This window comes from Oppia nitens, unplaced genomic scaffold (assembly GCF_028296485.1).
Source record: "Oppia nitens isolate AA-2021 unplaced genomic scaffold, nextdenovo-longstitch-racon4-pilon3 scaffold1_pilon_pilon_pilon, whole genome shotgun sequence".
Classification (NCBI taxonomy): domain Eukaryota; kingdom Metazoa; phylum Arthropoda; class Arachnida; order Sarcoptiformes; family Oppiidae; genus Oppia; species Oppia nitens.
This window is the reverse complement of record NW_026533199.1, coordinates 6,046,064-6,059,020: the sequence shown is the minus strand read 5'-3', so window position 1 is coordinate 6,059,020 and position 12,957 is coordinate 6,046,064. Positions and strand designations below refer to the sequence as shown.

Sequence of the window (12,957 nt, the reverse complement as noted above, 5' to 3'; positions counted from 1 at the left end):
TATTAGATATTAAAACTATAAAAAAATATTTAATTTAACTGATAATTATCTGCAAGAAGTGACTGTTGTTCCCTCTTTTCAATTCTAAGACATTTAGGACACCGTGTTTTGTCATACCTTTCATTAAAACAGTGTAAATGAAACACTGTTTTACATTTCTCACATCTTTTTGTTGATTCAGTATTAAATGGATATAAAATTTGTGAAGAATTGCAAATTTCACAGAAATATCCTTTTAGTGTACATAAAGGACACGACAAGACATGTTTTTTTGCAAATGATATCACTTTTGTCAAAGTTTGTGACAACTGATTGTTTTGAACCTGAAAACAATTAAACAAATATAATATACAATTATCGATAGTATAAACTTATTTAAACATTATATATGCCATCAATACCTGAAAGAGGTCAGCAACCGAATAGAGATGGATGTGCTGAAAGAGGTGTTCCCGCGGCCAAACAGTTTTGCGCATTTCAATGGCTATATTTTCCTGACAAGTAAACAGGTATGCGTGCAAATAAAAGAGTTGAGTCCGCAAATCAAGTGCTTCTTTCATCTCTCCGACTATTGAATATAATAATGGACTCAATATTTTAATGTCAAATAACGGTTCCAATTCGGTCGACACCAGGAAATGCTTATTTCGTTTAGCGACCGGATATTTTCCAAAATTCCAGTTATGTATGACTCGGGCGGGGATTAGTGACTCATCATTTGAATGACAATCCAGACAATAATGATATCCATCAAAATAACATAAACGGGATTTACCATAAATCATACCAATAGGTCGACCACAAGCAATACACTTATAATCCTGTTCATCGAGTCCACACTCATTAGCCAATCGGGTTAATTGGTCTAAAAATTTCTTTGTTTCCGGATCTGAATTATTTAAAACAACACTTTTTGGTATTACTTCAAAATCTGTTTCAGAAATCAATGAATCCGTTGGAGATTTCTCTTTGGTTGAAAGCATTGATATTGTTTTTGTTAGATGAGGTCTATTCGTTGGATTCTCGAAGTCMATAGTAATAGTAAAGTCACGAATATCAGGAGTACTGGAAAGAACCGCTTGAGTTGAATAACTTTGAAGAATATCATCATAGCTTTGGTCACGAATTGCCGACATTTCGTCTGATTTGTGAGGAGTTGTACTCCAACCGGACATACGATTCAAACTGTTACCGCTTTCAATAACTTCTGAGTCCAAACATTTTGTAGACTCCAACTCTAATTTGCCAACAATTTCATCAAACGCTTCGTTTGAATTGTTAGACTTGATATCTGAAATTGTTTCAGAAGTATTGTCTGAAATGAAATCTTCATTATTTGTCGGTTCTATGTCTTCTTCTTCTTCATCTTGTTTTCCTATTTCATTAATCGTTGACTAATTATAAAAACAAAATTTTTATTAAACAATTGACAACAAAAACAGTAAAAACTAAAATATATTTTACTTTTTGATTACTTTCAAAGTTGTCAATGAGATCAATAGCATCGGTAGCGGTTATGACGGGTTGAGGCTCAGTCTCCATGTAATTAACACCAATTAATCTTAAAGTTTGTTCATCCCATGAATCAAATGTTGAACAATCAATGGTTAAATTAAAGACATAATCCTCGAGACCGATGAGTAAGCGTTTGACAATATCTGTGTGCTCTTTATCACGAATGTATGCCGAAGACYGATAAAAACCATGTAATAGGGATGAGTCGGCAGTTAAGGCGTCGAAATAGCTTAATATAAGTCCATCGCTAAGTGCCGACCGAACCCATGCCCGACACCGACCGATATCTGTCGACACATTTGACAAATCGCTTACAGTTTTGGATACTTCATTGTGACATAAAATCAATATAACAGTCCAGAAATCGAGACCAAAACTCTTTGTTTGCGACAGACTCATGAAGACATTTGTCATACGAGTACTTAATTTTTGTTTGAGTCCGTGAAGAAGTATGGCCTCAAAGATGTGACACAAGTCGACAACCAGTCGGCTCTCAATTACTAATTTGGTGTCACTTTGGGCCAACTCTTTCAGTATAGACTTAATTGTTTTGCTTAATTCAATGGTTATATTACTCTTAATATAGACATCTTTAGCAAACTCTTCAACAGTAGATCCAGAGGCCAATCGCCATAAAGTATCCATTCATTCACTTATTTGATGTCAAATCAGTTGATTAATCGATGCAATCGTTTGTTTACTTTCTATGTGTCAAACATTACGAACATTACTGAAGTCTATAATACTGTTTATTACAGAGTCTATAGTTTCGACACTCAATACACTAAACACTGCAATATTCAAGTAAAACGTGTTTTAATATTAATAACTTTTTTCATTATTTCATATCTAATATTTATCAATCAATTATTTTATTACCAGAATATACAGAATATACACATCGTATAGAGTAATTTATAAACAGTATTATATCTGTAGTAAGATAAATATGTATTAATAAATTAATAATTTAACAATTTTATATTAATAATAATAATTTTTATCATAAGAGTGAAGAAATTGTAATTTAGATMAAAAAGTAAAAAAAACTTAATAATAATTTGTTACTTTAATATATTGTATGTTTTGTATGTATAGTATCAATGATTTATCTACTATTGATTTTTTGAAGCCGTTTCCCGTGAACTGGACATTCCTATTACAGAAATGGATCAATCAATTAGTAATAAATAATAATTACTTTTAACTATAGTTTTGATCATCAATTGTCACATTTGTATCTAACCCACACTCATAATAATAATTATTATTTTAGAATATTACATAAGTTTTAATGTAAAAAGTGAATAAAGATTTTATAATAATAATAATAATAATTTTTAAAAATTTTATGTTTAACCATAAAATATAATTTAGAAAAAATATAGAAATTTAAATAATATATGATTTGAAACAAAATAAGTAATATAAATGTCGAGTGAAGACGTGAGAGAAGACCTCAACACAAATTGTTATCAATATTTAAAACATTTTTTAGTTTTATATGTCTTGATGTCGACTGTAATAATCATTATACAGTATTTTATTGTTAGTCAACATTATTTTGTACTACAATTTTCATCTCTGGTTTAAGTATATCATATCATATTATATTAATATTCTTATAAAATAACATTAAATATAAATAGAGAAACTCTACACAAATACATAAATATAAATACTTACAATACTTACAATACTTTTAGTATACTTAAATTATTGGTATATTTTTTATTCAAATTATAAATTTGTTTTATAAGAAAATCGTATTTAACTATTTGGTTAATATTAATTATTGGATACAATTTACACTTATATGATTTTTTTATAAATGTATGTAACCGTTACATGTATAATCWATTAATTACTATTATAATAATTATATTCGACCATGGTCATACAATATATCATAACCAAAAACATAACTTTATAGTAAAATTCACTTTGATTTTGGTTTGTGTGAAGTCATGGAAAAACGTTTTTTTAGAGGAATCTCAATATATATATAACCCAACAAAATAAGATACTTTTTGTTTCTATAAATCCTATTTTTAGTGTTAGTCTAAAGTTCTTAATTTTAACAATAAAAGTCGTAGAAAACTAGATTTTTAAAAATTTATATTTAATTAAATGTATTTTAAATAATATTCTAATTATTCTTTTAAATTATAGATATAATAAAATAATTATTTTGAGTTTAAATATTTCTAAACATAGTTTTTTATTATTTATTATTTAATAAAATTTTAAAAACATTATTTTCTAGTTTTTATTTAGAAAAGATAAAATATATGTTTTATATTATAATGATGTTAATAATTTATTTATTAAATAAATAATATAAACATAACACAACAAATACAAAATAAGAAATTACTTTTAAAAAGAGTTAACAAAATTTWTAAAAAAAAAATATTTTAATGTAAATATTGGCAGAACTTTCTTAATTTATTAATCACATCCAGAACACGACATACCGTTTGTTGCAAATGTTATCAAATAAAAGATTAAATGTATTTTAAAAATATAAAAAATAATAAGATTTAGTCATATAATTATTTGGGTCCGTTCAGGCCTTACAGATGATAACATATTATAGACTGAGGAAGACTTAAGTTTGTGAAAAAAGTCACAAAAAGTCAACTTTAATTGAGATATGAGCTCTGCATTTGCTAATAGAGTCTCAAATTGTTGCCAATTGTTGGTCAATATATCAATAATTATTATGTTATAGTTATAATTTTGTAATTAAGTCCTCCCTCTTACTAAACAATAGACTACAAATAGTGATATCAATCGTATTAATTGTGCCGCAGTTTGTCTACAAGTTTGCCGGTTAAGCCACAAATAGAGAGAAAATTAAAATTTTTATAATTAATTTATGATTTCTCTAAAATAATTACTTATATAAAAAATTATATTTTCTTTACTATCATATATATAGTACTAATAATTCTTTATTATATTCTATTATACGTGTATTACTGGTATATTATAATTGTATTATAATTGTATTATAATTGTATTATTGTCTATTATATCATTTTTACTCTATTATATTCATTATTGATAAATGTTATTGATACAATATAATATACCGGTACTATATATTTCAATATATTGTATATTTTCATCTATTATACTTAATTATATATTAATATTAATACAATATTATTATTCTGTATGTAATAGACAATATTTTGTGTTTATGTAATAATAACTCATTATTGATAAAAAAATAATGGATTTTGCTTAAAAAATAATTGTTTAACAATATTTAGAAATTCAATGTACAGTATGTCGAGTTTTATTTAGAAAATATTTTTTATAAAACTTTAAAAAATCAACAAAATTAGTATTAATGTAACAAATAATTGCATCAATAATTATAATAAGTTTTATAATAACAATATATGTGAAAATTGTAAGTTTAATGGGTAAAAACCGTCCTATCAAATCATCAGTAAATATAGTATACTATTAAATAATTTTTAATGTATTGCCTTTAAAAATCATCAGTAATTATAAAGATTGCATATTRCAAATTAATAATTTATAAGTTTACTATTAAATTACAATTAAAAGCTTTATAATTTACCAAGATACTCTACATTGTAAATTTCATCACATATTTCTTCACAAACTGCAATTGCAATTTGACGCAATCACAATCATCCACATAAAATTAAATAAATTTAAATTGAAAATATAACAATAAAAATATTAATAAATGAGAATTTGAGAATAATATAAAATTATATATACACATAATTAAAACTTTATATTTTTATTTAATTTTACTGCTTTTATTTTTTTGTCTTATTTGCATTTTAATTAGATTATAAAAATTAATAATTATTTTTTTCAATAAAATTAGACATTTAAATAAAAGTTAAATTATTAAATCAGTTACTCGTTACAATACAATAAAAATTTTAAGTTTTAATAATAAAGTTATATTTATATAGGTTACAATAATTTTAATTAATGAATAAATTTTAGAGTTAAAATACTAAATATTTAACAAATTGCTAATATATTAAACAGTTGACGCCTTCATACCTATAATTATAGCTTTCATTGCTTTTATACTGTATTTAATTAAACATTGTTTTAGTTTCGTAATATTAAATTACATTGTCATAAAAAATTTAGAAAATTGTTATTTCTATAAACTACATATAAATACCAATTTCCATACTATTTAGCAATATTTGGTTCATAAGATCTCACTGACCAAACATTTAACCAACTGATGACATGAAAAAACATTATTTTTAAGGTATGACTCCAAATGTTATGTAATTGAAATTATCGAAATGTTTGTTAAGTTTTTTTTTTAATTTATTAAATTATTCAATTTGTACATTGATATCAATACTATAAAACAATTATTAACTTATATTTCGACTAAAAATACAGATTGAGTTTTATAAATGAATAAATAAAATTAAGATTTAAAAATATAGAGTCAGTTGTGAATTGAGCTGATTATGGGATCCAATAGACAATTGCTTTCAGTGCACACACTCTCATACATCTTAAAGTTTATTATATAAAAACAGAGTTACTATATATGAGATAACATTGGATTAGGTCTTAAACAGTAGTTATGTGTGTAATATATCTTATAATATATTTTATTTAATATTTGTTTGTTTGCTTTGTTAACTTGATTGCAGTTTCTAAATCAATTCGGATAATTTGATTAAACTATTTAAAGGTTTGGGATTAATATAATTTAAATTTAATATAAATTATATATTTAATGTAATTTTTTAATTACTGGGAAATAACTAATACTTTTAAATATTTATTTTACAAATAAATTTATGTTTATAATGAATCATAATTTCATTAAAAAGTTATTTTATAGAAACTATTATAAACTGTTTGAGTAGAYTTAGTTGATATATTAAATTATATTTTATTATGTTTGCATTTCATTCAACTAAATTCAATTGTTTATCGCAATTTAATTAAATTGTCTTAAAAGTAATTTTCATAAATTGCTATTATTATTATTTTAATAAATTATTAGAAGTATACATTTATTATGATATATTATTAGACTTATGAATGTATCGCACGTTTTATTAAATTAAAATTAATTAATATACAGATAACTGGTTTATAATTTATTGTATTTTATAATTTATATCTAAAAAACATGTTAACTACACTTCTAAGTATATTATTTAACGTGAATCTTACGCTAACATATATTATCTAATATATAACGCGAATTTCAAACTATAAATTTTATACATTTTATTTAATTTATGTTTAATTATTTTAGATTTTTATTTCAAAAAGATTTAACTTAAAAGAGGATTTATTATTATTATTATTTAATATACTTATTGTATGTTTTAATTAAATATCAAACTCAAACATTTTATGTATTATAAATTATAATTATATTATAATTTATAATATCAATTATGGAATTGTCTACAGTATAATACATTATAACCAGGCGCCGAAAATTTTTTGAAGTTTTTAAAAATTTTAATTTTAGTTTTTCTAATTTTAAAAATAAATAAAATAGTTAAAATAACGTTAAAACTCATGAAAAAATAACATAATTTTAATTAAAATATTAAACTAAAAAATTAAAAATTACCTATTTGTTGAAAAAAGTAATCATATTAGAACTTAAATATAAGTTTAAGATAGTTTAATAAGTTAATAAAACAATAAATACTTATATTACAAGGTTTTTATTAATAATTTTAAAAATTTTAACTAAAAAATCTTAAAAATTTTGAATTTAATAATTAGTATTCAGTCAGTATTTATATAAAAATAACATTAAAAAATAAAATTATATATCTATAAACTATGAACATTAAGTATTATTTAAAAAATTAATTATGTTAAAAGTTAAAAATTATTAAAATACTAAAAATAACTCATAGTGTATCATTAATGCTTTTATCAACTATTTTTAAATCTTAAATACATTATTTTATTTTTTGTTAAAATTTAAGTTTTTGTTAATTTTTAAGTTTTTTTATATTTTTGGAAATTTTACCTATTTTCCCGGGAATTTATACGGGAACTTATGGGAATTTTATTGAATTTACATGGGAATATTCGGGAACTTAAGGAATTTTTAGGGAATTTTCTCTTGACCCCCCTTGATTTTGGATTTTTGAAAAAATTGCCGTTTAAAAATGCAATAAAAATCTTACCCCACCCAATACCCCCACCAAGATTTTTCGAGAATTTAGTAAATTTTACCCCGGTCTACCCCCCTCTAAAATCCAAAACCTTGCTTAACGCTGATTATAACAGTATAATATTAAATATATACCGGTAGTATAGTACTGCTTTAATATAATTATTATAATTTATGAAAATAAATTATTTAATCTAAAATAAATTAATTTTTTTTAAAACTTAAGCAAAATAAAGATTTAGATTAGTTTTTCTTATACTCTTAGAGTTCGGGCAGCTTGAAAGGAAGTTCCCTAATAAAATCCCTCTAATTTTCCAGGAAAATAGGGAAAATATTTTATTTTCCCTTCATATCTTGTTAGAAAGGAAAATATATTTCATATTTCTAAAATAAATAATACTAAAACTTAATTTTTTACATAAAATTTCATTAAAATATTTAACAATAACACTCAAAATACAGTTTAATACAACATTTGTTAATTAAATCTTGTAATAAAAATTGTTGTTTAGAGTTCAATAGGTTGTAGCACAAGGAAATAGATTCCTTAGAAATTCCCAGTGAGCAGAAAAAATAGGGAACTTTTGGATAATAAAAAACGAGGGAAGGAATTTGCCCGAACCCTATATACAGTATAATAGAATAGATTAACAGTTACATACATTTTGTATAAAAAAATCTTTTGGGATCTGGTCTAAGACTAATTAAAGTTTAATCAAATACAATGTCTCAATATTTAATACTAGCATTAGTTAGTATATAGAATTATATTGAATATTTAACTTTATTTATGAACCTAATTATTAACAAACAAACAAAAAAAGTTCAACAAAAATTATATGGATATAGTATGCTAACAAAATAATTTTTGCAACAATAATTAATTTTTATCAATGATTTTCTAAAATATATAAATTATATTTTGCATAGATTTTAATTAAAATGTTGTAAAAGTTTATTTGTAAGAGTAAATAACAAACATTTGATGAATAATATAATTAAAATATACACTTATATTGTTTCAGATGTACTCATATATAGAAACAACTATTATATGGCTGTTATTAGTTTGCATACTAACAGTTGGCAGCAATTCTTTAGATGAATTCACACAAACAGATGATTCAAGTAATAGAAACAATGATTTTGGCGACAAATTATGGTTACAAACAAACCATTGGAAATCAACACCAAAACAACATTTATATAAACCATTGGATAATAAATTAGTTCATCATTTCCTTCGTATGCGAAGAAAATTTCCAGAAGTGGACTCAAAAGGTTTCGATGAAGATGTCTTCGATGAAGGATTTGGAGACTTCTCCACAATGAAGAAGAGATTATTTTCAATTAACTAATCATTTATTGTTCGTCACATATCTTTTCAGATCACATATCAGATAATTTAATAAATTAATATTTTAGTTTAATTATTATAACATTATTTTAATTTAGTTATAATATAATTAAACAAAAAAATCATTAATAGTGTTATCAGATGTTTAGTATAAATGATTTTTAAAAAAAATTATAAATTGTTTCAAAATTTGGAGATTTAATTTGGAATTTATGTAAATAAGATATTTTTTCAGAAATTAAAGATTTCCGTTTAGTCTCACTTTATATAATTGTATATTAAATGAATGATTATATATTAAAAAGTTATATCCGAATAAATTTATATTATTTMTCAAATTTAACTAATTTTAACTAAATTTACACATTTTACAGAAATATAAAGTGAGATTAAACGGCATTACTTTATTAGTTTAAACTATCAATTTTAAGACATTATTCTTAAATAATAGAATATTTATGGAAATATAAATAAAAATTCATTTATTTAATAACTACTATCCATTTGGCAAAAATTGTATAAAAAAGAAGAGACAAGTGTTTGTAAATAAATCATTATAAGCTTTGAGTAGATTTCTATTTAAAAGAAACATTGAGTACTAAACAAGTATTCAATAATGCAATCATTAGATATAGTGGTTAACAATATTAAAGAATTGATTTAATTAAGAATGTGTTCGCTGTCGTCATCTTCATCTTCGTCTTCTTCTTCTGCCTCCTCCAACCACGTCAGCCATTGATTCACTTGAAATAATGCGTTTCCTTTTCCATTATATTCATCATTAATATCTTCTTTCCATTTAATAAACACTTCTTCTTCGACTATTTCCAGATCGTAAAGCATTAAAAACCAACGCAATATCATTCCTACAGTAAAAATAAATTTAATGTCAAAAGTGTATCAAAATTTAAACAATGATTATAAAAATAAATACCTTTTGATAAATTGTGTAAATTATTAAACCAATAACTTTGCAATACATACAAAACCAAGAGTTGCAATGAATGCTTTTCATGCAAAAATGCTTTCAATACGTGTTCATATCTATTCAATAATTGTTTTTCATTGTCAGCAATATTTGTTGTATTAGTTTGAGTTTGTGTTTGATTATCTGATTCTGAAATCGACTGTTTTGATGCCTCATTGATAATGTATTTAAGCAAACAAGTGAACAAAACTCTTATAAATTCGCTGTTATTTTGTAAAGACTGATCGACATTATCTTTAAGCCATCGATATAATGAAGTAGGAGTGCAGTCACTTTGATTTAGTTGTTTCAATAAATCCGATTCAATTCGTAGCATTGGATATAAGAATCCGAGTGCTCGGTCTTCTAAGATGGCGGCCATTCGTTCTTTATTTCGATCGTTTTCGGGCAACAATTCAATTAAATCTATTTTACTTTCTGTAAACTTCTCGAAAAGCCAAACTTGTCCTTTAGTTTTATTCAAATGCTGTAAACATAACAAAAATAGTGGAAAATGTTGTCCGCCTTCTAATGGCTCACTGGCCTCTTTCAAACTGATTATATCATCGACTATAGCGCTGGAGATGATGGCAGCCACATGTGACTTAACACGAGGTATATATGTTTCCATATCTTCCATTTGATTAATCAAATCCTTAAAAGCCTATAATAAAGCATTTATGTTAATAATAATAAATTAACATTCAATTGATAAAACAAATGCAAACATACATTCATAAAAATATTAGTTCCGATAACATCTTCATCTTTCAAATGATTTAACAATTTATTAGACGTCTCTCTTTCACTTTCAGAGGCCTCTAAAGATTTCTTAAAAATCGTTACCAATACGTCTAACTGAAAACTAAAATTTTAAAAATTAGTTAAAATTAAATAAATTATTTTATTAACAAACTTTTTAGGAATTTTCATTTCTTTGAATTTCATAACAATTTCGTCGATATTATCATTTTGCGTCAAAAACTCTTTAAGAGTCTCTTCTGTTTTCTTAAGAATCACCTCTTTGTTGCTTTTATTGGTGATAATGTTATTGGTTTTAGTTTCATTAATGTTATTGTCAATAGTTTTGTTTAAATCACTGTTCGGCTCTAAAGATTTGACATTTATGTTATTATTTTCATTGTTTAAATTAGAGTTAGTTATCAATTGCTTAGTCATTGGTATATTTGGTTTCGAGACAATAGAGTTAATGGCCGGTCGTAAAGATATACCACCGGAATCAAAGCCATAAGTTGATTGATTTAAAGGTTTCATCGGTACGGCTAATACTTGTGGTTGTAATTGATTTGTATTATTAGCATTGTTAGTGTTAGTACCAACTATTGGTTGTTGATTTTGATGTAGCTTTTGAAACCTCGGCGGTAACTCTCTATTTCCAGTAGTATTGACAATTGAATTATTAGCCATTTGCTGTATCTGATGTTGTTGTTGTTGCTGCTGCTGTTGTTGTTGATGTTGTTGTTGCTGTTGACGAGTATTATTAATATCCCTTTTGTTATTTTGAATTTTCTGATATCCGGTATAATTATTATAAACTAAATTAGTTGTAGGGTTTCTTCTTCCCATAATTTGTGGATTATGATTATAGACATCGTTTATAGCACCTGGACCTGTGCCTAAGTGCAAGCCATAAGGCATTATGACATCTACATGTCCTCCCTTTGACTGAATACCGGGTCTAAGAGGACCAAAGGTGTACTGATGTGGTGGCATATATACACCATAATCTTTGGCAGCCTCTTCACGAATTTGAACAATAGTTTTAGGTCCGGCCTCCCGCTGAACTCGACGCGGAGCCCACTATAAGAATAACAATAAATATTAAAAATATAATCAAATGCTTTAAAGACATACATTATTGCGTCTGAGTTCGAGCACGTCTTGTAACATAAATCTAATTCTTGAACTGAGTTCTGGATGTGTAGAATAATACTCCATTCGTTTAAAATATTGTTTCATCAAAAGCTCAGCCCTTTCATTGTCGAGAAGGCGTCCAACAGTTTTCATTATTTGTGTCAAACATTCCAAGTCTTCAGCCTTTTCTTGTATTGACTGATCCTTTGTCTGCTTTGACAACAACTGTTTGATACAGAGGTGTAGAATTGATTCTTGCAAGAGGTTCTGTTTTCCCAATTCGCAGATGAACTTAATGTTGCCCAACATCTTGTGTTTAGCAACAGAGCGCTGTTCCTCTTCGAGTGGAGTGAGAGGTCCATCTCTATTGTCAAAAGCCTCACTGGCTCGACGTCTGTTCTCAAACTCGTCCTTACACTTGGCTAACAATAATCGACAAAATGTCTAAAAACAATAACAAAATWTAATAAATATAAATCCTATAAATGTTATTATTAAGGCATACATTGTTTAGATGTCTATTTTCGCTATTTATTTCACGATTGGATTCAAAATTAGGGGCTTCTTCGCTGATTATGCGACATAACTGAGCGTACATACAGCTATACTTCGGCTCTTCTAATGCTTTGTCAAATATTAGCAAAATAAGGCCTTTAAGTATAGCTGGAGAGTCGAGACCAACAATCAACAGTTCTTTACTCAACTTTTTAAACTTTTCGGGAGTAATCTTATTAAGAATACTATGGATAATAAAATCATTAAATTAATGGACACAAAGAAAACTATTGGATTAAATTAGTATACCCTCTGAATCTACGGAAAATGGYATTTTGTTTTTCTTCAACAGATTGTGATGTATTTTGGTTAAGGGTTTGCAAATCTCTTCTTATGCTACTCGGAGGCACCCATCGGGTGGTGGCTCTTAAGCCAGTGGCCGACCAACTGCTCGATGAGCTGTGTTGCCGTTGAGGAGAGCCGATGGCATCCTTTCCTCCCGAGCATTGAGAAGCAATACCCCCCTCTCCTCTCTTGGCTTCCGTTGTGTTGGACAGCAGTAAT

General features: G+C 25.6%; 2 protein-coding genes across 2 annotated transcripts; both read right to left on the bottom strand.

The window, feature by feature from the left end:
• Positions 1-29: 29 nt before the first annotated feature.
• LOC128966399 (uncharacterized) lies at positions 30-2,253 on the bottom strand. Its single transcript, XM_054313248.1, has 3 exons — positions 1,465-2,253; positions 402-1,394; positions 30-323 (listed from the first exon to the last, which is right to left on the bottom strand). The coding sequence occupies exons 1-3, from the start codon at positions 2,158-2,160 to the stop codon at positions 30-32; spliced, it is 1,983 nt and encodes a 660-aa protein (XP_054169223.1). The 5' UTR covers positions 2,161-2,253.
• A 7,218-nt stretch (positions 2,254-9,471) lies between these two features.
• LOC128952102 (eukaryotic translation initiation factor 4 gamma 2-like) lies at positions 9,472-12,957 on the bottom strand. The gene is made up of 7 exons (XM_054297438.1): positions 12,703-12,957; positions 12,404-12,638; positions 11,899-12,342; positions 10,940-11,844; positions 10,756-10,888; positions 9,991-10,687; positions 9,472-9,922 (listed from the first exon to the last, which is right to left on the bottom strand). The coding sequence occupies exons 2-7, from the start codon at positions 12,494-12,496 to the stop codon at positions 9,717-9,719; spliced, it is 2,478 nt and encodes an 825-aa protein (XP_054153413.1). The 5' UTR covers positions 12,497-12,638; positions 12,703-12,957; the 3' UTR covers positions 9,472-9,716.

Excerpts from the sequence above, each read along its gene's own strand:
- LOC128952102 (XM_054297438.1), bottom strand. The coding sequence starts at position 12,496 with ATGTACGCTCAGTTATGTCGCATAATCAGCGAAGAAGCCCCTAATTTT. Across the intron at positions 10,889-10,939 it reads GAAATGAAAATTCCTAAAAA|TTTTCAGTTAGACGTATTGG; the intron begins GTTTGTTAATAA and ends TTAAAATTTTAG. Across the intron at positions 9,923-9,990 it reads TTTACACAATTTATCAAAAG|GAATGATATTGCGTTGGTTT; the intron begins GTATTTATTTTT and ends TTTTTACTGTAG.